Source organism: Ictalurus furcatus, chromosome 3 (assembly GCF_023375685.1).
Source record: "Ictalurus furcatus strain D&B chromosome 3, Billie_1.0, whole genome shotgun sequence".
Taxonomy (NCBI): domain Eukaryota; kingdom Metazoa; phylum Chordata; class Actinopteri; order Siluriformes; family Ictaluridae; genus Ictalurus; species Ictalurus furcatus.
In genome coordinates, this window is record NC_071257.1 from 7,903,576 (window position 1) to 7,929,814 (window position 26,239).

General features: G+C 38.7%; 1 protein-coding gene across 2 annotated transcripts in view; it reads left to right on the plus strand.

Annotated features, from left to right (window-relative positions):
* The window catches only part of tmem63ba (transmembrane protein 63Ba), a 49,596-nt gene that overhangs the window by 18,567 nt on the left and 4,790 nt on the right, over positions 1-26,239 (plus strand). Inside the window, exons 2-21 of one of the 2 annotated variants that reach the window (XM_053620598.1) lie at positions 7,938-8,182; positions 8,950-9,029; positions 11,312-11,350; positions 13,039-13,129; positions 13,616-13,653; positions 13,820-13,962; positions 14,178-14,229; positions 14,344-14,452; positions 14,561-14,631; positions 16,228-16,308; positions 16,850-16,973; positions 18,870-19,003; positions 19,456-19,593; positions 19,740-19,893; positions 20,155-20,261; positions 21,494-21,580; positions 21,852-21,917; positions 22,152-22,314; positions 24,185-24,290; positions 25,965-26,132. In XM_053620598.1, the coding sequence (XP_053476573.1) occupies positions 7,985-8,182; positions 8,950-9,029; positions 11,312-11,350; positions 13,039-13,129; positions 13,616-13,653; positions 13,820-13,962; positions 14,178-14,229; positions 14,344-14,452; positions 14,561-14,631; positions 16,228-16,308; positions 16,850-16,973; positions 18,870-19,003; positions 19,456-19,593; positions 19,740-19,893; positions 20,155-20,261; positions 21,494-21,580; positions 21,852-21,917; positions 22,152-22,314; positions 24,185-24,290; positions 25,965-26,132 (2,149 nt within the window). In that variant the 5' untranslated portion in view covers positions 7,938-7,984. Of the gene's footprint in view, positions 1-7,937; positions 8,183-8,949; positions 9,030-11,311; positions 11,351-13,038; positions 13,130-13,615; positions 13,654-13,819; positions 13,963-14,177; positions 14,230-14,343; positions 14,453-14,560; positions 14,632-16,227; positions 16,309-16,849; positions 16,974-18,869; positions 19,004-19,455; positions 19,594-19,739; positions 19,894-20,154; positions 20,262-20,953; positions 21,043-21,493; positions 21,581-21,851; positions 21,918-22,151; positions 22,315-24,184; positions 24,291-25,964; positions 26,133-26,239 lie in introns of those variants that run through there. The other variant, XM_053620599.1, reaches the window with a different exon arrangement.

Below are 26,239 nucleotides of genomic sequence, written 5' to 3' on the forward strand. Positions count from 1 at the left end.
ATGATTGCAAAATCACTAAATACTGGAGCGACTGTGTCTGCAGTAAGAAGTAATTAGTTTCTGCAGTGTTGTAGTTCAGTTTAGGCTCATTCCTCTTGCAGATCATCTTCAATGTCCCGAAATTGTGAGGATCTCTCTGATGGACTCAAATTCAAAACCATCCATAGTATTTAAATGGAATTCAAGTCAGGAGATTATTTAGGCCATGCAAGTCCTTCTTGAGTAATTTTGGATGTTTGTTTGGGGTCTTTTGTCTTGTTGAAGTGTTCATCTTCTCCCTAGATTCAGTTTCTTGACCCATGAGATTAAATTATCCTCTAATGTTTTCTAGTACATTGCTCCATTCATATTTCCTTCAATGACGTGTGATGCTCTAGTTTCAGTTATCATGATACTTCACTGTGGGTATGGTGTTTTAGGGATCATATATACAACTTTTCTTTCTTCAAACATTAAAAGCTGAATTCATGCCAGAGAGTTCTATTTTTCTACATTTTTTATCGGACCAGAGTATATTGTTCCCAGAGATGATTGTGGTGCAGTTTATTGATAATTGTTCACTGTGTAATTGTTGTTCCTGCTGCTTTCAAGTCGTCCTGCAACTCTTTTCCAGTGACTGCTGCTTTCTGTCTTCCCTTCCTTATCATTTAGTCTGAGCACACATTGTGAAATCTCGTGTGGCGTATCCGTCCGGGGCGATCAGTTGTGGTTCCTTGAACTTTCCACCTGCATGTAAATAAACCAGTTGTACTGATGGTGATGTTTAAGGTCTTTGCTACACTTTAGGGAGTGGTGTTGAAAATTCTACCAACATGATTGCTACTTGTTGCGTGAAATCTTCCCAACCAGTGTCTTTTATAATGACACCAGGTACAATTTGCATGGAAACATTTTCATCTAGAACTTGATTTATTTTTGATCTAATGATAGAGTCTTTATTGGTCACATATACATTACAGCACAGTGTGTTTCTTTTCTTCTCATACCCCAGCATGTTAGGAAGTTGGGGTCAGAGCGCAGGGTCAGCTATGATACAGCACCCCTGGAGCAGAGAGGGTTAAAAGTCTTGCTCAAAGGCCCAACAGTGGTAGCTTGGCAGTGCTGGGGCTTGAAACCCCGACCTTCAAATCAGTAACCCAGAGCCTTAACCACCAAGCCACCACTGCCCTTTACATATATACTTTCCCCATATCACGTTAGTTTTTCATGCTTATGAACACATTTTTATTTTTTCATAAGTACAAAGTCAAAAGATATTGTGTGTAAATTTGAAATGGATATGTTAACAGGAAGTATTTTAAATAACAAACCAAAAAGCGTCTGAATGCTTATTTCCCCTCACTGTGCAAGTGCACAGACGTCATTTATCAATTTGCATTAAGCAAGTTTAGCAAAAACAGTGAAATATGTGTGCAATAGATTTAAACTTGACACATTTTCAAATCCCCTTCTTCTCAGTTTCAACCGATTCCGATATAAAAACCTAAATTTTTGATATTTTCAGACATCACATTATCACACTGTAGCTGTTAACTAATAATATGGTTTGGAGACATGAAGAACAAAAATTAACTATGCAAAATTGTTTATTTATGGCAGTTGTGCTTAATTATTTAGTGTGAATAATTAGCTGTCAGCTGCTTGACTGGTGTCTAGGGCTGGCCGATATATCGATATAATCTTGATATCATGATAAATGATTACACGATACACTTTTCTCTGATATCATTGGTATGGCGATGTATTGTTTACGTTGTAATAATTGCAAATTAAATGGATGCAGTTGATTTCATATAATTTTTTTTCAAACTTAATTTTTGTCTTTCTTGGCATTAAAGAAAAGTTTGTTTAAAGTTGAATGTTTTTGTTTGTTTGTTTATTTTACTACTGTTTTCAGACAGTTTGTAAGCTAAATTATATATCATGATAAACATCATGTGTCGTAGAAATGTCCTGAAGTATCGTGATATGATATCTGTCATATCGCCCAGCCCTATGAAGTACATCACTTTATATTCTGCATGACAGACTCGCAGTACGAAAAAAAAAAAAAAAAATTAAATAGATGAAATACATTCTGTTTGAGTGCCTGTATTTGAATTATTGAAATTTTATTGATTTCATATGAAGTTTCTGAAAGTTTGCTGAAGTTTACAAAAGCCCTGTAAACCTGTTTCTGTCAGTTTACTTACTAACCACATGGAAAAAAGCTGACATTATTAGTTAACAGAAATTTTTTTTTGCTTCATAAAATCTTTATGGGTGCCATCATTTGTTACATTGTTCAGTATACTTTGTACATACTGTATCCTTCAACCAGTGTCAGCTCCATCCATTATTCATTATCTTCAAATAGCATTATATTAAAGCATCACTAATTCATGTGTACGCTGGTTCCTTGGAATTGGATCCAGTGAGTAACTTTATATCTTTCTAACAGCTCACCCTCTGGCCTACTGAAGACCAATAATGATATTTTAATCCTGTTTTTGTAGTATTTCTCAACAAGATTTACAAAAAATAATAATAATAAATGAAAATAAACATGTATTTCAATTACAGTGCCCTCCACTAATATTGGCACCCTTGGTAAATTTGAGCAAAGAAGGCTGTGAAAAATTGTCTTTATTGTTTAACCTTTTGATCTTTTGTTAACAAAAAGTACTCTGCTCTCATGAATATCAAACAATTGCAAACACAACACTGGTTTATTAAAAGTTTATCTTTGTTAAATATAGGTGTGCAACAGTTATTGGCACCCTTTTTTAGTCAATCTTTTGTGCTACCTCCCTTTGTCACGATAACAGCTCTGAGTCTTCTACTATAATGCCTGATGAGGTTGGAGAATACGTGGCAAGGGATCTGAGACCATTCCTCCATACAGAATCTCTCCAGATCCTTCACATTTCTTCTCTTCAGTTCATCCCACAGGATTTCTATGGGTTTCAAGTCAGGATTTCTAGGGGTTTCAACTCTGCTTTCTGGCAAAGGCAGTCAGGTTTTCATTTGCAATTGTTTGATAAAAAAGATTTTTGAGCCAAAGATCAAAAGGTTAAACAATAAATACAATTTCACACAGCCTTCTTTGCTCATATTTCCAAGGATGCCAATATTAGTGGAGGGCACTGTATTATCAAAAATGGGTCGCGCAAGTAAGTGGTGTAGTAAGGAGGTCGTTTCAGCGGGATGATATGAAATATACTAAATAAAAACAAAGGCACATGATCCGTACAGTAACATTGATAAGGGTGACACACTCGTGTGTTTTGGGTGGATGCCAGACAGTAGTACTGTGGGAATAGTGATGACACGAGTTTATTTAATCTTTTAAGGCAGGATCTACCATCAACCAATCTCACTATATTAATAACGTGACCATAAAACACCATTATGACAATTCCACTGAAAATTATTCAAATAAAATGCTAATAATTCAGGGGTTGGGGGTGTCTAGATTTTTTTTTTTTTTTTTAAATGCTTGATTCTGAGTGTTAATCCCAGCAGCTAGCTGCCTATAAAACATTTTTAAACAAGCTAACATTTGACCTTCAGGTTGGTTAAATATGGAATCATACTGATGACTCTGTTTATTGTTATCATTACACCGTAATTACTGTGCAGAACTTTCATTTTCCCTTATACCACCACCTGGTTAATTGCTCAAATCTGATTGGTTGAAAGATGTGCATTATTTTTTCTATAACATCACGGCTCAGACAGTAGTTCTGGCTGTAACGTGAACAATAGATTAATATTAATGCGCTCGTTCTAGTACGTTATTGTTTCTATAGTAACAGCTCATACACAGGGACTTGTACAGCGAGCACTCCACATAATCTGAATCATAATCACATAAGATGAATAATAAACAGATTTTTTTTTAACAAAGTAAAAGCAATAATCGTTGATATGGGCACGTTTTTAGGTGGTATTTTATTTAATGTTTATGGAAGGAGTCTCAGTTGTATGAGCTTTATAACAATCAAGGTTTCCCAGCACAGGAAATTCCTCAGGACAGAGGAGATTACGCTTTCTGGTTCCTCTGTAAAATGACGGGATGTGTTTTGTGTTGTTTTTGTTTTTTTACAGAGAGAGAGAGAGCGCGAGAAAGAGCGAGATCTGTCGTGTGTTATTCCTTACCTAACATTTTTGTGCAGTATCTGTGCTATAATGATGTTCATAATGGGTATAAACATAAACAGGATAATAAGCCCCCCCTCCCCCCCTTTCCAATTTCCACTTTATGGAAATCGTTGGCTTTTTTGACATATCTGGACAAGCAAACATTTGATCATCTTTGGAAAAAGTGCCTATACATGAAGAGCTGAGCTTTTACCCATAAAAGTCTAATTATACATCCCAACATTTTGTTTCTCTATATTTTAATTTTATGTATTTGTAATGGGTCTCCATGGCTGAGCAGCTGTACACAAGCTGTACCTAAGATCACTATGCTCAGAGCCAAGCATCGGCTGGAGTGGAGTAAAGTACGTCAACTCTGGAGCAGTGGAAACATGTTTTCTATCTCAGTCTGATGAATGAATCCGGGTTTGGCAGATGACAGGAGAACGCTACCTACTTTAATGTATAGTGCTAACAGTTAAATTGTTGGAGGGGGGATAATGGTCTGGGGCTGTCTTTCAGGGTTTGGGACCCTTAGTTCCAGTAAAGACTAATGCTAATGTTACAGCATACAAAGATATTTTAGTCAACTTTGTTTCTACAGTTTGTGGAAGGCCCTTTCCTGTTCCAGTATGATTGTGCCCCTGTGCACAAAGTGAAGTCCATGAAGAAATGTTTTGATGATTTTGGTGTGGATGAACTCGAGTGGCCTGCAAAGAGCCCTCACCTCAACCCCTCTGAACATCTTTGGGATGAATTGGAACATGGATTGTGAGCCAGGCCTTCTTGTCCAACATTACTGGACTTCAAAAATGATCTTTTGACAAAATGGGTGCAATAGACTCTCCAAAATCTTGTAGAAAGCTCAGTTGAGGCTGTTATAGCTACAAAGGCTGTGCAACTCGATATTAATGCGTTTGGTTTTTGAGGTGGATCTTCAACAATCTCATATATACGTGTGATGGTCAGGTGTCCACATACTTTTGGCCAACCTAACTGCATGTTTTTCAGAAGTGGAAGGAAAACTGAGAACTCGGAGGAAACCCACATAGACACAAGGGGAACATTTTATTATTATTTAATGTACTTGATGTAATGTTAGAGTTTCTGCAAGGTAGCGCTTATTAGTTCAATTATTGTTTGGATGTCTGTTTTTTTATTTATTTAATTTTAACATCACACTTTACACTCACCATCCATGCACATCTGGATAACTTATGTAGTTATCCAATCAGCCAATCATGTGGCAGCGTTGCAGTGCATAATATAATGCAGACACAGGTCAAGAGCTTAGATGGAACACCTTGTTGATGAGCGAGATCAGAGGAGAATGAGCAGACCAGTCTCAGCTGACTGGAAGGCTATAGTAAATCAAATAAGCACTCTTAACAAACATAGTGAGTTGAAAAGCATCTCAGAACACAAAACACATCAAACCTTGAGGTGGATGAGCTACAACAGCAGAAGACCACATCAGGTTCGTCTCCTTTCAGCCAAGAACAAAAATCAGAGGATATCATGGGAACGTTTTTCTTGTTCCTAATCTTCAACTGTCCATTTTTAATGAGCCTGTGACCATGAAATTCCCAGGAGATTTCTGAAATACTCAAACCAGGCCTTCCGGTACCGACTTCCATGCCACAGTTAAAGTCACTGAGATCACATTTCTTCTTCATTCTGATGTTTGATGTGAACATTAACTGAAGCTCTTGACCTTTATCTGAATGTTTGTTTGCTTGTTTGTTTGTTTATTTATTTGCAATGCAATAGTTCATTACACCGAAACCATTACCACACTTACTACAGGCTGTCAGTCTGCATGTCATGGTAGCATGCAACTCTCTATTCACCTGTGACTTCTTTGGGAACTATTTTCGTTGTTGGAGCTCTATATTAATTTCTTGTTTGTAGACCTGGTGTATAAAAGCAATATTACACATACACACATGATGTGCTATATATACCCATTCAGTACAACTGCGTGTGTGTTATTCGTAATGCACACCCTTCAAATGTTTATCAGAATTGATGTCTTGTATTGGTATGTTCTCTGTCACAACCAAACCAAAATACCCTGTTATGAGCTACAGGTTCCTGGGCCACTACCAAGAGCAGCACGAATGCGGGCGCAGTTGCTGCTACACAAAACATCATTTAAAAAAAAAAAAAAAAAAGACGTGTGTGCTTAAAGACATTCTTGGAGTGCACGAAGACTGATGATTCATACTAAGTGATGAACTCTTACCTACATTAGCACGAGGTACATACTGTAGGAGTCTGCTGCTCACAGAATGAGAACAGCTTTATTTTTCCTGTCACCGAATCATATTGTAACTGAGTGTTTACTCTTTAGATTATTCATACAGCTGCCCAAATTCCTGTTCTTAGGATTGTCAGTGATAAGATCTGCCTTATTAATTTATAAATGCGAATCCAGATGTATCAAACCCCTATTTGGATAAACGTGCAGGATAGAAAGTTTGTTGTTTCATGCATATACTGGTGGTGAGGGAAAGACGAACTGAACTGACTGACCTCCATTTGTCTATTGTTGAGCCTCCTTCTTGGCTGATGTCACACAGAGTGCTCAGTGTGTGTGTGAGTGAGAGAGAATAGTCTGAGCCTGTGAGGCTGTTCTTTACTGATCATACACATCTGCACATGTAAGAGAGAACAGTTCTCAGTTGCCAACTGCAGCCTTTGTTTTGTTTTTGTTGCCATTACGTAATCTCTGAGTCACACCTGAGACTCGCAGTGTCCCGACTCTGTGAAGGATGTTTGTTGGAATCTGTGAGTATGAGGGAGTGCTCCAGCAAGTGGCTGAGAGACTGAGACGTGCACGGAGAAATACTCATCCTCCCTTGGTGACTTGTAAGCTGTATTGAGTGGGTAGTCTGGTTAGGGTTTCTCTCATAACCCCCCACCACCACCCTTGGTTCTGCCCAGTTTCTGTTTTCTGATTATCTGTTTAGCTTAGCTGTTCTCTCGTTCCTCAGAATCGCTCGTGTTATCTCTAAACCTGTCTTTCCTGTCTTATGCATACCAAGGTGGTGCTATGTATTTTTCTGCTCTATTTATTTTGCCAATAGAGCTGTTTTTGTTTATATATATATATATATATATATATATATATATATATATATATATATATATATATTATGTATGTATGTATATATATGTATATGTATATGTATATATATATATATATATATATATATATATATATGTGTGTGTGTGTGTGTGTGTGTGTGTGTGTGTATATATATATATATATACATATATATATATATATATATATATATATATATATATATATATATATATGTGAAAAAATAAGTACACATATTTGGACAAGCAAACATTTGATCATCTTTGAAAACATGCCTATTAATGAAGGAAAAATAGCTTTTCCAATCATTTATTCAAAATAAATATCAATAGATAGGATATTCTTCTGTGGATAAAGTAAGTACACCCTTGGCCTCAGAAGATAATATTGCCCCCTTTAACAGGAATAACTTCTTGTAGGTGTTTTGTATGAATGTCCACCAGTTGCTGGATATTCTGACCACTCTTCCATGCAATATTCTTTCAGTTGCACGAAGTTTGAAGGTTTTCTTGCATGTAGTTCTTGTTTCAAATCAAATGTTTGCTTGTCCAAATATGTGTTAAAAAAAAAAAAAGCCAACAGGTTCCATGGGGTGTCCATCTTTATATATATGTATGTATGTATATGTAACTTTCTCTGTATATGTTATATACATTTGATATATTTTTTTATATTTATATTATATATTTTTTCTGTCTCTCTGCAGGTGGTGTGTGATCCAGAATGAAGCTGTGGTGAAGGTTCTACTTGTGCATGATGCTGGGGTTGTTCGTGCTGATGATGGCTGTGTTGGGGGAGAGTCTGGCCTGCTCAGGCTCGGGAAACTGCACACCGGGCAAAAATGACTCCAAGGAGTGGTGCTATAAGGCAAGGATTAGCAGCACCGTGCTGCAGGGACTTCCATTCGGAGGAGTTCCCACTGTCCTCGCCCTCGACTTCATGTTCTTCCTGGTATGTCATGGCTTTGACTTGCAATTGGTTAGAATGACTGAAAACACCTAGTATATCTACAGCTGAGGTTTACTTGTACTCTGCCGAAGTCTTAAAAATAAATCATTAAATAAGAGGGATCATAAAAATGGCATATCTGACCCCTTTCTAACAGTGGCTATATGATGCCACTGATCCATGTTTTCACCCTAAGGTCTACTTAACTTCAACTTAAATTCAAGAGCGAGAAGAGGGGAAGCTGAGGGAACTGGTGTTTATAACTGTAAACCAAAACTACAGTTAACAAAGAGACAATCATAGTACAGATAAAAACGGTAATAAATTATAGTCGTAACTCTAGACATACTGTCAACTTTCAGTAGAAACAGGCCACAACTCCTAGTGACACAAATGATTAAAAAACACTCTACGATACGGTTACATCCATTTACACACCTAGATCCTGATTGAATCGAAAAGGAAAACAGTTAAAGCAAATGAAATTGCAGTTGGAAATTGATGCACAAGACAAATGCACACTCCCCAGTGTGTGTGTGTGTAAGAGAGTAAATGAGAGAGAGAGAGACCCTGCAATGCACCACCAAGTCAAAAGTTAGCACACAAAAGCTTAGCAGGAAGTCTCGATTACAGAACCGTTATATGCTACACTGCTATAACATACACCTGCAAAACAAGTTCATTCCTTTATAACAGTTAGGGGTGTGTGTGTGTGTGTGTGTGTGTGTGTGTGTGTGTGTGTGTGTGTGTGTGTGTTCGTGTTCATCCAGGGGCTACTTTGTGTGTTCTCTTTCCTGAGGAAAGTAGCATGGGATTATGGGCGTCTGGCACTGGTCTCGGATGCAGACAGGTAAGAAAAATCAAGCTACAATGACCCATCTAATTCAGCATTAATTCTATTTCTCCAAGAAGGTCTGTCTGCTTCATATTGATGAGCAGCTGCCCTCTGCAGCTTCAGTTTTTTGTTTTTTTTACACACTCTGACAATCTGAGGTTACACACATATACCAACCCGCTTTATCACATTTATTGCAGTCTTTAACGTCAAAAGGTGCAGTTCCTATTTTGGTTCCAGCATGACCATACAACAAAACTTTCATCACCACCATATTTTTAGCTCATAGCTGCTTTTATTGAAAGATTTACACCGATCAGCCATAACATTAAACCACCTAGGTCCCCCATGTGCCTCCGAAACAGCTCTGAGCCACGGTCGTCCGTGACCCTGTCACCGGATCACTGGTTGTCCTTCATTGGACCACTTTTCCCACAGCACAGGGCCTGCCGTTTTGGAGACGCTCTGACCCAGTCATCACAGTTTGTCAAAGTCGCTCAGATCCTTACACTTGCCCATGTTTCCTACTTCCAACACATCAACTTTGAGAACTGAGTGTTCACTTGCTGCCAGTATATCCCGACCCTTGACAGGTGCCACTGTAACGAGATAATCGATGTTATTCACTTCACATGTCAGAGGTTTGAATGTTACGGCTGATCGGTGTATGTTTTATGTTGTTTACCTGCGTGGTTGTCATTGACATGTTCAGCACACGCTTCTCCAGTGAATTGCGCTGGACTTGAACAGTCAGTTTTAGTAGCAGGGTTCGTACAAGGTGCTTGAAGTGCTTTAATTTGGCTTTTTTAAAATGTAAGTACCGGAAACCCTTGAAAATAGTCATTTTTAAACCATTTTCTATATAGTTGTGCTTAAAAAGTGCTAAAATGATTAAAAAGTAAATAAATACAAAATCACTAAATAACTTTAAAGTGTTTATTTTCGATAGAACATGAATATAATCCTTTCACTCAAAATATAACACCCCGCTGGAGCCCCTCCCCCTCCTCCTCACGCTGTTCACTCACTCATTTTAACAGAAACAGCTTCGGGACACTTTTCAGACCCCTTTAGTGATTTTTTTTTCTCACTCAAAAAAGCAAAAATTTATCGACTTTTTGGGCAAACTAGAAGAGTTTCAGTAGAAGAGACTGTATAAGAAGAGTAGAGTAGAAGAGAATAGCCAGTACTGCCCCATGAGCGTGAGGTCCTGCTTTGTACCAGGTGCTGCAGGTACATCTCTCTCTCTCTCTCTCTCTCTCTCTCTCTCTCTCTACGTTTACATGGACAGCAGTAATCTAATTATTGACCTTACTCTGAATAAGACAATATTGTGATTAAGGTGTTTACATGAGTCGCTTTTAGAACACTCCTTTCATGTACCAGTTTTACATGTTATAAAACCTAGATCGATTAACGGCACACGTCATTACGTCACCGCGCCACGCCGTCCGACGCTCCCTCCAGAATTTCACGTATCAACATACAGTCTGTCTTCATTATGGTACCGTATACAGTTTTGGGTGTTTTTATTTAAAATTTTTACGTACGCTTCAAGTGCGGTTAATTATTTGTCATGCTGTATGTATAAATAGACGACTGATAATGCGACTAAAACAGGAATACTACACATGTCTGTTTACATGGTAGTTTCTTAATCAGAGTATTGTCTTAATCGGGTTAATGTTGGATTATTGTTGTCCATGTAAACGCACTGATTCTCTCTCTCTCTCTCTCTCTCTCTCTCTCACTCTCTATGTGTGTGGCTGCTCTATTCAGTGAGTGGCAGAGAGGAGCAGCACATTCATTCACTTCTACCTTTCTTTCTGAGTGATCGTTCCACATGTAAATATAGCCAAAATCACAGCTCAGCGGGTGTCTTAAACTTCTGTGTCTGCTGATTTTGTCAGACGACGTCACGGTTATAAATCAGGATTTTAGCAGTGCAGAGCAGCAGCTTGGAAGTGACTGCTGGTTAACATGTAGTCTCTTAATTGGTCCTCTTTTCAGTCACTATTTCATACTCGTTCCTTTGTCATCTGACATGACAATATCTTTTGTATAGTCCTTGAAACAAAACAAAAAATAGTGCTTGAAAGTCTTGGAATTTCATTATGAAGCATCTGTATGAACCCTGTAGTAACATTAATGATGATAAGAATCACCACTTTAAATGGCGGTGGTGTTGAACAAGTTTTCACTGACATGTGTTTCCTCAGTGGGTCTGTCATCACATGATCTCATCACAACCATTTCTTCTCTCTCTCTCTCTTTCTCTCTCTGTTTTTAACTTCAAGGCAGGATCAGCGATACCGGCGTCTGGACGAACTAGAATAGTATGTCATGGTTTTACGTTCATCACTTCCTAGGAGTTCCTGCTCTCTTTTTCCAAACATCGAATTAACCTTCTCTCTTTCCCTTTCTCGTTCCATGGTGTGAATACTTGGTGTGAAATGCGTGGTGTGGATTGCTTTAACATGGCTGTGGCAACACTTTTCTCTTACATAATTATATCATTTTCTAGTATTCCTGTACATTTTTCCCAGCGGTGGAGGGCTTTTTTTTTAAATCTACGGTAGTTATGGGCTAATCAGTGATGCATGTGTGTTTATTTGATGCTCAGCATGCATTTTGTGGATTTGGCTATTGCACCAATTGCCTCTCAGAAGCCGACTGCTTACAGGGAGAGGTAAAGCTTATTAGAGTTATTAGCTAAAAAAAAAAATTAAACTGTTTATAGGGTAGTTAGTTTATTATTTCTGTGACTGGTTTAGTTATTAGCAAGTGCAGAAAGCCATCCTAACTGAACTGTTGGGATTTGATTTCATATATTGGGTGCGTCTCAACCAGCTCCCTAGTTCAGTAGTGAGGGCACTGATCAAAGACTCGGCCATTTTAAGGGCTGTCTCAAAATCCTTCCCGTGGAGTGGTCACGCCCTAAAGCAAATCCCACAATGCAACGCAAAAAACCAAGGAGCATCGATGCTCACTATGTCTCCACTGGAAATGACGTCATATTTTCTGAAGCCTCTCAGCTCGAAAAATAAATAAAACCCGTATACAACTGTAAGTAGCTTGTTATCAGTGTTGTAGCTCACAAATTATTATTTACATTAGCAATTTTTAACTTTGTTTGACATTCTATATGTGTTTTTTTTTGTTGTTTGTTTTTAGTCTAACGACTTTTAAGTGTTTATGATTTTTAAAAAATACACTAGATCCTGCTTGAAGTACCGTGACATAAATGCATCTGATTAAGCTAACACATTATATGACATATAATGTCAGAAAGATATCGGTCCTGCCTGTTGTTGATAAATGCCAGTGGTGAGGTTTTACAACGAAGATACGCAGTCATGTCGCCGGAAATTGAGTCACCAGTGTCGCAGTGTGTAGTGAGCCAGAGTCCTTAGCAATGCCTGAACTCGTGTACACGATATACTGATTCACGACCTAGGGAGCTAGAGAGCTGCTTGAGATACACCTATTGTCCACCCAGTACCTCGTTCATATATGTGTGTGTGTATATGTGTGTGTGTGTGTGTGTGTGTGTTTATGCTGTTTAGCTCTGTCTCTCTCTTCCTCTCGTAGTAGCAGTGCACTCATGTCTTCAGGAACAGTGGTGATTTCTCTCCCTCTGTCTCTAACCATCACTAAATTGTCTTTCCTCTTTCATCTGCATGTCACCTTCTCTCTTGGCCTAGTGGAATCTTTGTCCTTTATCTTTGCCGCGTATCCTTAACTATGTGTACACTTAAGAAAAGTAAAATAATTCAAGTTTGAGTCTAGCATACTAGTTAAATGACATTTGACTGAAATAAAAATCTTCTCTTAAGACATAAAGTGGCCTTGTACAAATCTGGCCAGCCCGATTACTTACTTTTGTGTGAGCAGATTACAAATAGGTGCAACGTTAGCATGGGAAATAATAGTGCTGTGTGTTGTATAGACTACCGGTGTGAATTCCGCTGCCTCTTCATGCAGAGTACACTGAGTAAACCGGTTTGTGTTTGTTTGTGCACAGCGTGGCCTCCGCGTTGCAGACGCCAGTTGATTCCCGTTACGAGCGCTTGACTTCGGTTTCCAGTTCCATCGACTTCGACCAAAGAGACAGCGTAAGTGTTTTATTTAGAACAGCTTTGTCAAGTTTACCTAACGCTTTCCCAACACACACTGGCACACACCTCTCACCAAGTCACTCCCTGGGCAGGCCTTAAATACACATCCACATAAAAGTTTACTCGGCTCAGCCTGACAGCCGCTTGTTTGACTTTCCCTTTCCCGCTTTCCGCAGCGAGCAGGCCACAATGTGTAATCTGGTGTGTGCGCTAGCATACCATGACTAAGACAGAAACTCGTAAAGAATAATTTAATGACTCATATTCCTTATACACTAGGTTGGCAGGTTATCAGATACCCCCTCCTTGCACGTAGTCATTTACGTAGTCATCACAGCACTTCTATAATATATATATAATGCAGCACCACACACACACACACACACACACACACACACACTGCAAAGCTAATACTGTGTGAGTGTCACGTGTTTATGCTCGTGTGTACACATTGTATAAAAGTGTTGCGTGTCTTCCTTGCAGGGTTTCTGTTCCTGGCTAACAGCCATCTTCAGGATCAAGTGAGTCCTGTGTACTTTTATTAAGCCCTTGATTGAGTCATTGTGAGTGCCGGAAGGGTAAGATGAGTGGGCGAAAGCTTTTTGAAATATTGTTTGTGTGATAGTATATCTGTGCACTCGAAATATGGCTCTGCTTCTTTTTTTTTTTTTCTCTCACCTCCCTCAGAGATGATGAGATCAGGGAGAAATGTGGTGAGGACGCAGTGCACTACCTCTCATTCCAGCGCCACATCATCGGTCTGCTGGTGGTGGTAGGCGTGCTGTCCGTGGGCATTATCCTGCCAGTCAACTTCTCAGGAGACCTTCAGGGTGAGTCATCAGTGCACAGGACTATCCCAAAGAGATTCGCGTGGATAATTCTGATAATTGTCTTTTGTCCCACAAAAAAAAAAAAAAAACAACCACCAGTTTCTCCAGTTAGTCGGAGTCACATGTTGAATTGCAGTCATGTAGTTAAACAGATTTCTGTGCTCTGAAATAAGCATTCAGGAATTGCTCATTATTACTTTCCTTGTGCTTCACAGATCATAGTGCATATAGTTTTGGGAGAACAACAATAGCTAACTTGAACTCTGGGTAAAATCCTTTTTTTACATTTTTTTTGTATGAATATATGAATTATATATGTCTGTAATCATTGTCTTTAATTAAAATTGATGTACGAGTTCTGTCCCCTTTATATTAACCCAGGAATAACCTGCTATGGCTGCACACTATCTTTGCATTCCTTTACCTGCTACTGACCGTCTACAGCATGAGGCGACACACCTCCAAGATGCACTACAAGGAAGATGATTTGGTGAGTGGGGCTGCAGCACTACTGGAATATCGTGGTCTTTTCTACCAAGAGCACTCTCCAAATGAAGTACTTCATCATTCATAACTTATTTTGTTGTTCCTTTCACAGGTGAAACGCACTTTATTCGTTCATGGCATCAACAGATATGCAGAAGAGAGTCAGATAAAGCTGCACTTTGAGTAAGGCCATTAATGTTCATGACACTCAAACATGAACTGTTTCATCACGTACAATTGATATTATTTTAGCTGCACCTTAGTCGCTTTGATTCCTGCATATAGACACGATCACGGCCTTTTTTGTAATTGTCCGCAAAGGAACCAAGATTATCTGTTGCTCATTTGCCATCAAATGGTATCAAAGTTATAAATAGGTATATACAGTCACTACATATTAAATGAAGAGCAATTGGTATCTAGCATAACACTTTATAAAAGCATAGTACAAAATTTACGTTATAATTCAACAACACCACAGCCATCCGAAGTCAGGCGTTCTTGCTGTGGGAGGGATGATGTACTCTTGTTCCCCTGTCAATCACAGTGACACTAACCAATCACGGGTGTCTGTGAGCTCGGGAATGCGGAAGAAGGTAGATAGTGCTTTCCTCTGAGTGTGTTCAGCTGCCCTGTGATGCAGCACGAGCAGCATGGAGTAAGCTTAATGTGTCTCAGAGGAAGCACATGATATCCTTCACTGTCCCCAGTCCGTAGCTGTTGTATAATGCGGGGATCTGGCTGATGGATGGGAATTGGGAGATGAACAAATTAGGAAAATCCAAATACAGTATGATACACAATATATATATAAAGCTAGCTAGGCCTCCTAACTAGTTAGTTAGTTACTCAGGCATCATTACAAAATAATGTGTACTTCTGTAATAACAGATATAATAGATGACAAAAAACACCACATTCACAAAGACATTTGAAAGTAAATGAGGCCGCTCACAAGTAGGGATGTCACGATGCCACCAAAAGTACACAATACTCGATACCAAAGTCGATACCACAGTGTGGTATAAAAATAAAATAAATAAATAAAATTAAAAACTCTCCTGAAGGACGTCCTCCTCTGGCTGATACTGCCAAAAGGAGGGGCGGGGGGGTAGGAGGGGCGGGGGCGGGGGGGGGTAGGGGGTATTTTAGTTATCAAACACTGTCTGACAATGACTAATAAAACAGTGGAGGCTACAAGTGCTAAGGTGCACTCCTAAACACGCGCGCACACACACACACACCCTTATACTCTGAATGCAAGCATTAGTTTAAATACACTGATTTGGTGGCAGGCCTTTTAATTGATTATTAAAAGCATGAACATTTGAATAATTATTAGTGACATTAGGCTACATTTAGCTGACAGGACACGGGCTGAATGGTGATGCATGGTGGCCCATTAGGAGGTAGTTTAGAACACTGCAGTGTGATAGCGTCGTTAACAAATAACTGGCTATCTCGTGACATCCCTACTCACAAGCACTGTGGCAGTTCAGATGTCCATTTGCAGCAGATACTCATTAAAGACTTCATTATAGGTAGAAAGATTAACTGGTTATCTCAGATAGGTTTACATAATGCTGTTAGAAATGACTTAAGAACTCACGTTTTTGTTCGCTGTAATTATTTTTCTGAACTAGTTCACTTCTAAACAAGGTTCTTGTGTTGATTTTCCTGCAGGGATTCAGAAAATTAGTCACTAATCGAACTGTCTTTCCTTCTGTCTTCTTTTCTTTTGTCTTCTCTGTTCTCCTCGCCTCTTCTCTCTCCACACAGGCAAGCATATGAAAACTGCGTTGTGCTGGAAGCTCGCATTTGTTATGACGTGGCCAAACTCATGTCTCTGGACTCAGAAAGGTGAACTTTAATCGTGTGCAACTCATTACTTTTAAACAGCTAAAAGCATGCTTGTGTGCAAAAGTCTTAGCCACATGCAAAGAAATGATGTAGAGCAAAGATGCCTTCAAAAATAATGAAATTAAATGTTACTCAGTAGTAGTCAAGTAGGCTCAGGTACAATTACTGAAGTTATATAAGGAAGTGAGCTGTAGGTTTTATTGAGCATCTTGCAGAACCAGCCACGGTTCTTCTGAAGACTTTGACTGTCGCACTTGCTTCTTATTTTTGCAGCAAAATCCAGCAGCCTTCATTGTGTTTTGTGTCTGAAAAGTGTCTCTTACCACTTAATATGTTGCCTTCGTTAAATAACATACAAACATTTTTCTGTAACGTTTAATTTTGTGCTGGAAAACAAATCTTTTGTACTTGTTAATGTAGATAAAATCATAAAATAGATGTCTATAACAAAGTTTGTACTAAACTTACAAAAGACTGAGACTTTTGCACAGTACTGTATGACCAAGTGGTGATAAGGTCAATGCTGAGCTATTCTCCACAGGAGGAAGACGGAACGCAGCAAGAAGTTCTACACTGACCTGTACAACAAGGAACACGTGCATACTATGATCAACCCCAAACCATGTGGCCACCTGTGCTGCTGCGTCATAAAGGGCTGTGAGCAGGTGAGGCCTCTTTAGGGCCGCAGGTATTTATTGGATAAAATGCAGAACACAGAACCATGTTCTAACACAAGTTGTTTAGCAGAAATGGTTTACTTTTGGACTGCATACAGTATTCAACTGTATGTAATATACTGTTGTACATCATCCACTGTATGGGTCCTGTTACAAACCATGATCCGTAGGATTGCATCAGTTTTGTTTGCATGCTCTGTAAATGCACAGGCTGAGAAAACCAGTGAAAATGAGATGCTTCCTGTGCAGTGAGGGGAAATGAGTTTCAGGTTGTTTTTGTTATTTAACATGCTTCTCTATATATCCACTTCAGATGTACACACATTATACCTTTTGCCTTTGTACTTATAAATACTGTATGAAAAAAAGGTATGCATTGATAAGCAAAGATGTGTTGAAAAATAATTTGATAGGGAAAAAATTAATCAGACACTTAAAACTGTTTACATCAACATAAATAAAGTTCCAGATATAAACACTGCAAAATGTAACATTTTAGGCAAATTGCACCAGGTGTCAAAAAGCTGTTTCCGTTGGTCGGGAAGATTTATTTCATAGGTTGGAACGATGTACCAGGACACGTTAGAGCAGAATTGAGTTTTATCAGGCGATAAACTGAATCTGGGGAGAAAGTAGATCTAATTAACATCTAAGTAACTCGACTGGTTGACTAAAAAAGAAGATGGAAAAGAAGGCATGGCCTGCCTTTTTTAAAGGGGGGTGGGGTCAGTGGGTTTGGGGGGAGGGTTGGGGGGACTTGCTGGTTGATATTGTGAGTCCATCGGGGGATTCTCGTAACCTTAGGGAATTGAAGATGATTTGCCAAGAAGAACGGGCCAAAACTAAACCACAGTGCTGTAAATGGTGAATTACTACCCTAGACATCTCGAAGCTGTAATCGCCAACAAAGGCTTTGCCAAGCATTAATGTTAATTTGTATTGTTCAAATACTCCCCCCCCCCCCCATATCATTTAAACTTTCTTAATGTGTCTTTGTTGATGCTTGAGTACATACTTTTCTTTTCATATTTATAGGTACGAAGTCAAAAGACATTATAATATATGTTAATTTGATGTGGATATATGCACTGAAAGTATATTTAAGAAATGGCCTGAATATTTTTTTTCTCTTGATTGAAGCCTAATGAAAGTCTAATGAAAGCAAGCAATATATTAAAGACTTAACATGATATTGAAACTTAATTAACAGGCGGCAGCAGCAACATTGTTTGGTAAGAGTATATTGAAATAGAGTAATGCAGGAAAAACAGTCAAATCCTCTATACAAAATATTAACCCAGCTGTAATCATACAGATGTGCTGTGTGGCTGGTAAATAACTAAAGACGTGTGCCATTTTAGTCTTTGCATTATTTCTCACTTGCCTCATATTTTTCTGATTAGTTTTTGATTAGTCTGTTAAAAGCTGTTATTTCACTAGTGACCGTGTGTTTGGAATTATACCATGTGATGGCCTAGACACAATAGATTAGCTCATTAGCTAATCTGATTACTTGGGACTTCATTAGATCCTTACACCCCTCACTAACACTACACCACTTGGTCGTCTGTGGCATTCATATTTCATCATCTGTTACTGTTTGGAGTTTTTTTTCTGTGTGTACCATTTTCATAATAATTATTTCATAATAAACATATCGCATATAAACATATACACATTATGTAATAATGTGTACTTTCGAACGTATGTGACTGACGAATATACGCTGCTGTATTTGGGACAGGAATCTAGCTGATCATCTCCAAATGCTCGATCTGTAGGATTGTTTGCGCAGTCACTCCAGTGAACACCTACATATTTTCATATGTAACTTTGACCTTGTGTCAATGAAAGTGAAAACTGCTATGTCATGGTGTTGTGCAGGTGGAAGCAATGACCTACTACACTGATCTGGAGGCCAGGCTGAGAGAGGAATATAAGAAGGAGAGAGAGAAGGTCACCACTAAGCCTCTGGACATGGCTTTTGTCACCTTCCAGAGTGAAGCCATAACTGCAGTGTAGGTTTGAAAGGCTGTGTGTTTTGTATGTATTATAAATATGTGTTACTTGGAGTTCATCTGTAGCTTTTAGAATGTGTCTCGATAGTCAGTATTTCTTTATTTATTTAAACTCATCCAAATATAGTGATAACAATGCCCCTGTATTGTAGTTATACATTTTGTGTTTCAAGAATGTATCCAATAGACTGGAATTTCAATGTAATACCTAATGATTTTTTTGTTGCACGCTTTCTGACCATACATTGCCCTGAAGACGCGTGTTAATATCAGATATAAATGGTGCATTAGTATGGTGCTTTCTGCTGAACTGACTTTTTATGTCTCTTGTGGGAATGTTGACTGAAAACAAAACTTGTAGAATTCTCTTTACTCTTGTCACTTTTATAAAAAAAATTTCCATAGGCTATTAGACTTGATGTTTAACACATTTTTTAATTTCTCCTTCTTAGTATTCTTAAAGACTTTAACGCGTGCAAGTTTCATGGCTGTCACTGTCAGCGCGAGCCCAAATCCTCACCCTTCAGCAGCATCCTACATACACACAACTGGTCAGTCACCTACGCTCCTGACCCACAGAATGTCTACTGGTAAGAGACTCTGTTAGGACCAGTCCGACTCTCCCCCGTCGTAATCGCAGCACAGACAGTACAAACATATAGACAGCCCTTTTTTGGCAAATGAGGCAGTAGGTTAGGTTACAGGTTAGGTATTAATTTTGTCATTTCTCCTGCAGGGAGCACTTGTCAATAGGCGGCGCATCCTGGTGGCTCCGCTGCCTAGTTATCAACTGTTGCCTCTTCCTCCTGCTCTTCTTTCTCACCACTCCTGCCATCATCATATCTACCATGGACAAGTTTAACGTTACAAAACCTGTGGAGTACCTGAATGTAAGTAGGTGTTGCGCAGAGCATGAGTATGACTCTCCACATTCTTGCATGCTGTTTTACGCAGCTTCGACATGGCTGTTTGTGAAATAACCAGATTAAAACGAAATGCAGGACTAGTCATTGTTGGTGTTTTAGGACTCCTTTTAATGCAAAGTTAGATATTATATTATAAAGTAATAAACCGAATGCATTTTAATTTGTCACCCCTATCCCACATCCTTCCCCTTCACTGTGTTCTGCTTTGGTTTGGACTTCTTCCAGAATCCCATAATCACCCAGTTCTTCCCCACTCTGCTGTTGTGGAGCTTCTCGGCCCTGCTGCCCACCATCGTGTACTACTCTGCTTTTTTTGAGGCACACTGGACACGGTACACACTCGCATCCCTGCTTCATTTCTTTCACACACATTAGCTAGTTAAGAGCATGTAATGGAGGCACAGGAACGATTAAGAGTTCTGTGCATTTTGACACTCATAGTATAGAACAAGATTATTGTTCTGGCAGTTGTTTATTTTATATATTTTAGTTTATGTTAAAGCTGTAGTACTGAACTTTTGCCTCACTATCACCATCTCTGTTTGAAATATAAAACTGCAAGTTACTTGCGGAGTTATTTTTTCATGTGGGTTGTGCTTCGGCACTGCTCCTCTGCGTGGATGAATCTGATGGTTTGAAGTATACGTATGAGTTGCGTATTAGCTCCAGTAATTGACAACAGAGGTGGTGGCAGATAAGGTTTTTTTGGAGTAGAGGCGAGTTGATCTCTAAAAGCTAGCAGAAGATTAGTGCAATTTACCACACTGACCATAGCAAAAAAGAAAAAAACATGGGAAATTCGATACCCAGCTGAATCAAGCGAATAAGTGGACTAATGTTAGCTAGCTACCTATTGAGCCACTGAAATGTCTTAACTGTTCAGCAGAAAAAAACATCTCTGCGTCAGTCCTCAGTCCCTTCAGATTTCAGAGTTTTCTCAAAAGCCATGCCGATATTTATTCTCATTTTAGCACGGGCTTGTTCCTTTTTTAACTGCAGGCTCTCCACAGTTCGAGGTTTTGACAACAGCTGATTCCCCAGATGTCAACGATGATTGCGTTTAGAACGATCCAGATTAATCTAGATGACAAGTTTAAATTCTGAGCAACTGCTGTAAGAACAAGCTACAAACACGCCACCATCCCCAGCACCCACACACGCAATGTAGTAGCCGGCTCTTCTTTTTGTTTACGGACGTGACGTAACCACACAAGGACGAATGACGTCAAACTGACATTTCCCACAAAATCTGACCCTACAGCTGAAATTATAAATCATTATTATAAGCTTACCGCTGTAAATCAGGGTAAGGTAAAGAGACAGTTTTAAACACTGATTTATTTATTTATTATATTCATGTACTTGCTCAATAATTGATTTTTGTTTATTTTTAACCAAAAAAAATGTTCCGTACTGCAGCTATAATTTATATTTTATGTTCTTTTAAAAACAGAAAGCTGCTAATTATTAAGCAGAACAAGTGTCATTCCTACATGCATTGTTGGACACATGCTTAAAGCTATCTTCTTTCTCACTCTGGTGTTTTTGGACTTTTTCCTAACAGTTCTGGGGAGAACAGAACCACTATGCACAAGTGTTACACCTTCCTCATCTTTATGGTCCTGCTGCTGCCATCTCTGGGCCTCAGCAGGTTAGACTTGGAATACATTAGTTTCTTCAGTTGACTGGAGGAAAATGAAATGTGGAAACTTTTGCCTATCTTACACTTGTTTATATTACTGTATATAGATTAAATTCTCTATATTTTTCAATATTTTGAAGTGTTATTTGTATCAAAGATTTCTCTGGTCATATAAGTTCCTGTAAACCTTATGTGCAGATAAAGGCTGCACATTTTGAGTGAGTGCACTGTCACTTTAGTAATATTTTCATTATATGTTTTCATTCTTTTCCTAATGTAGTTTGGATGTGTTTTTTCGCTGGCTTTTTGACAAGATGTTCCTATCTAATGCTACAGTGAGATTCGAGTAAGTTGATGCATGAGCAGGCCATTCTGTACCTTAAGGGATTATTGGAATATTATACTATACAACTATCAGTTTAATTTTATTTTCCATTAGGCTTGGGCTACAGTGTTATATTAATGTCAGTAATGCCATTTGTCGTTTGAACACTGCTCATTAACAGCTCTAAATAGATATAATTTCTTGATGTGACTGTCCACAGATTTTTGCTGAAACATTTTTCTCTCCTTGCTTCAGATGTGTATTTCTTCCGGACAATGGGGCTTTTTTTGTTAACTATGTCATTGCCTCAGCCTTCATTGGTAATGCTATGGACCTATTGCGCATTCCGGGTCTGCTCATGTACATGATTCGTCTGTGCTTGGCTCGCTCTGCAGCCGAGAGACGCAATGTAAAGAAGGTATTGAATTTCCTCCATATTTGAATGCTCCATATTTCTATGCGGTTGCATTTTGGCAAATCATGTACATGTATAAATTATTAGGTGCCAATTAACAATAGAGAACCAGTTAATGCCATATTCACTTTTAACATTATATACACGATATAGCCAAAAGTATGTGGACACCTAATCATCACACCTACAGTTGCAATCAAAATTATTCAGTCCCCATTGCAAATCAGGTTTACTGTCAAAATGTACAGACTTTCAGCTGTTTGCAATGAACAAATCAAACAAAAGCGATTGAAATAGTTAACACAGCGAATGCTTCAAGTGGTTTCACCAAATTCAACTGAAAATGCAACTTATAATGACTTCTCCAGTCTCAAAATTATTCTTCTGCTTTAGCAGTGGTTTTCACCTGGCCACTCTTCCATGGATGCCATTTTTTGCTTTCTGATCGCGTAGTCATGAATAGTCACCTTTACTGATTGACCTTTGATATTGTCTTTGACTCTTTTGTGACTTCCTGGATGAGTAGTTGCTGCGCTCTTGGAGGAGTTTTTCAAGGTCTGCCATTTCTGGGAAGGTTCGCTACTGTGCCGAGTTTTTCCATTTGGAGATAATGACCCTAACTGTAGTCCTAGAGCCTTTGAAATAGCTTTGTAACCCTTCCCAGATTGATGTATTTTAATCCCCTTCTTCCTCATAATTTCTGGAATTTCTTTCAGTTTTGGCTGAACCCCATCATGAATGCAGTTTCATAGATTTGGGGAATTACTAACTAGGGGGCAAATACATTTTCACACAGGCCCAGTTGGTATTGGATAATGTTTTTGCTTCAATAAATAGCATTGTCCTTTAAAAACTGTATTTTGTGTTTACTCAGGTTGCCTTTGTTTTATCTTAGATTTAGTTTTAATTTCTGAAACAATTTAGTATGACATATACATAAAAACAGAAGAAATCCGTAAATAATTTTTCACAGCACTGTATAACACCATCCACTCTTCTGGGAATGCTGGCCACTTGAGCTCCTCCACACCAAACTCATCAAACCATGTTTATATGGACTTCACTTTGTGCACAGGGGCACAGTCATGCTGAAACTGGAAAGGGCCTTCCACAAAGTGCTGCCACACAAATGGAAGCCTACAGTTGACTAAAATATCTTTGTATGCTGTAACATTAGCATTACACTATTCTGGAACTAAGGGGCTCAAACCCTGAAAGACAGCCCCAGACCATTATCCCCCCTCCAACAATTTTACTGTTAGCACTATACCTTCCAGTAGGTAGCGTTCTCCTGGCATCTGCCAAACCCGGATTCATTCATCAGACTGCCAGACAGTGACGTGTGTTTAATCACTCCAGCGGACATGTTTCCATTGCTCCAGAGTCCAGTGGTGGTGTGCTCGTAGACACTTCCATTTCACAATAACATCACTTACAGCTGACTGGGGCAGATCTAGCAGGGCAGAAATTTCATGAACTGACTTGTGGCAAAGGTGGCATCCTATGAAAGTGCCACGTCACTAAGCTCTTCAGTACAAGATAACAAACATACATAGAGCACAAATTTAACTCAAAAATTAGGAGGGGTGTCCACATACTTTTGGCCATATAATGTACACTACTTCATAAACCCCTTCATGTGCGTACAGAAGGGAGCACAAACTTGATAAATGGAATGAACAGTGAATAAAATAGATTTTTGATTGCTATTTTTGAAAATATGCCTTTCTACATTGTTGGGTTTTTTTTGTTGTTCTTTTTTCGATTCTTCATACTTAAACATTTTAAATCAAAGCTCTTCCGTATGCATTCATTAGGATAATAAAAATGCAATGAATCACAAAGTTGAATTAATGTGAGATTTTCTACACAGCATCAAGCGTACGAGTTCCAGTTCGGGGCAGCGTATGCCTGGTTGATGAACGTCTTCACTGTAGTCATGACCTACAGCATCACCTGTCCGATCATTGTTCCTTTCGGTAAGCTTGTCAAACCCACCCCACCCTTAAAAATGGGAAGAAGAAAAAAAAAATGTACGACTTTACTGCGCACATGTCGTTAAAGACATGAAAATTTGCCTTTAAATATTATCAGCTTTAAAAATATATCTAAACATTATCTGTTGAGTTTTACTCCACAACACATCTTCAAGAAAAGCAGCAGCCTCTTTTGACTGTTGAAATTTCAACTAATGGAAGATCATTTTGTAATCCTACCCTGCACAGTCGAATGGCTGTAATGCCCACTACGTTCTCCGTCATAAAGCGTTCTTAATGACTTCTATTCTGAGGATGTACTTATCTGTTGGTATTGTCTTAGTGCCCTAAGCATTACAAAAGTGATATAGGGAGATAAGAAGAAAAAAAAAAGCTTTACATATCATAATGGTCAAAGCATTTCAGTCCATGTGTTGTCATGTGATATAGGGGAACGTAGCTATTGGTAGAAATAAATAAATAATATTTATTGTGAATGTAAAAAGTAGAGATGCGATGAGTGATGTCGGCCGATAACCGATACGATAGTATTGCCTTTTATACCTTCTTTTAAATGAATAATAATTAATTCTGCAATTCTGAAGCAAATGCAAATAAAAGCTTTATTCTCTCCATTTCAGCAAGTTGTTTCACAGTAACTGGTCTCATAAACAGAAAACACATTACTCTAATTAACATTAACACATGAACTAAATTCTGAAGATTAAAGTAAGATTTCTGAACATATTGAATGTTATTAATTCATATTAACATTGACTGAATTGTAAAAAAAAAAAAAACCTCCTGTTAGTCTCACATTCACTCACCACAAACACAAGCATTTCTACTTCATCACTGACATCAAACTGGTAATATATAATATCAACTTTTTTATATATTAACATTAACTGGATATGAAATACACTACCCTACAAATATATTTTTCTGTGCAATATATACACTTTTGTCAACTGATCTTCATTTAAATCTTTCATCAGTGTACTAGCGCTTTAATTCAGCGCGAGTAGCGCGGCAAAAAAATTAGACGCCGGATCTCCCGCTTCACTGCCGCAGCGCCGGTGTAAAATTTTAGCAGTGCAGAGCTTACAGCGCTTACAAACTGCAGTTTTGACATCATTCCACACAAGAGACATCATCTTTACACACAGCATGAAATCCATGTGTTTTCTCGCCCTTTTGATTGACAGGATATAATCGGCCCTGATCATCGGATGTTTTTAAACTGTCGGCCGATGGCCGCTAGCAGGGAAAAATAGCCTTTATCGGCCGATACCAATTATCGGCCGATACATCAGTGCATCTCTAGTAAAAAGCATTAGTAGTAGCCTAATGTTTAATATGAAAGTAGCTGTGAATTAGCACAACAGCCATGCCATCTCTGATGCCTTAAATTGTGGCTTGATGGCAGTTACACAGACATGATGCTTATGCCAGGAACTGATGTCATATGACGAACGAGTCCGAAAAAACGTGTAGCGAGTCTGATCTGACACCTCCAGCTTTGCATTGAGATAATATTTTACAGGGCAACTCACAGCAGGACAAGAAGATTAATGCTATGGTTAACAAAAGGGCACAACAGCAAAAACAATCACAAAGCAGACTTAATGAAAATTTAGCTGAACCTTTTAACCACTCCCTCTGTCCTCCATTTAGGCTTAATGTACATGTTGTTAAAGCACCTCGTGGACAGGTATAATATGTACTACGCCTACTTGCCGTCCAAACTGGATAAGAAGATCCACTCTGGAGCTGTGAACCAGGTGGTGGCTGCGCCCATCCTGTGCCTCTTCTGGTTGCTTTTCTTCTCCACTGTACGCATAGGTGAGCGGCCTTTTAGGAAACTGTCTTCGTCTTTTTACCTTCATTAAATGTTTTTGCTGCTACCATGCATAAATAATTACTGCACACAGCTAATGTAAAATTCCAAT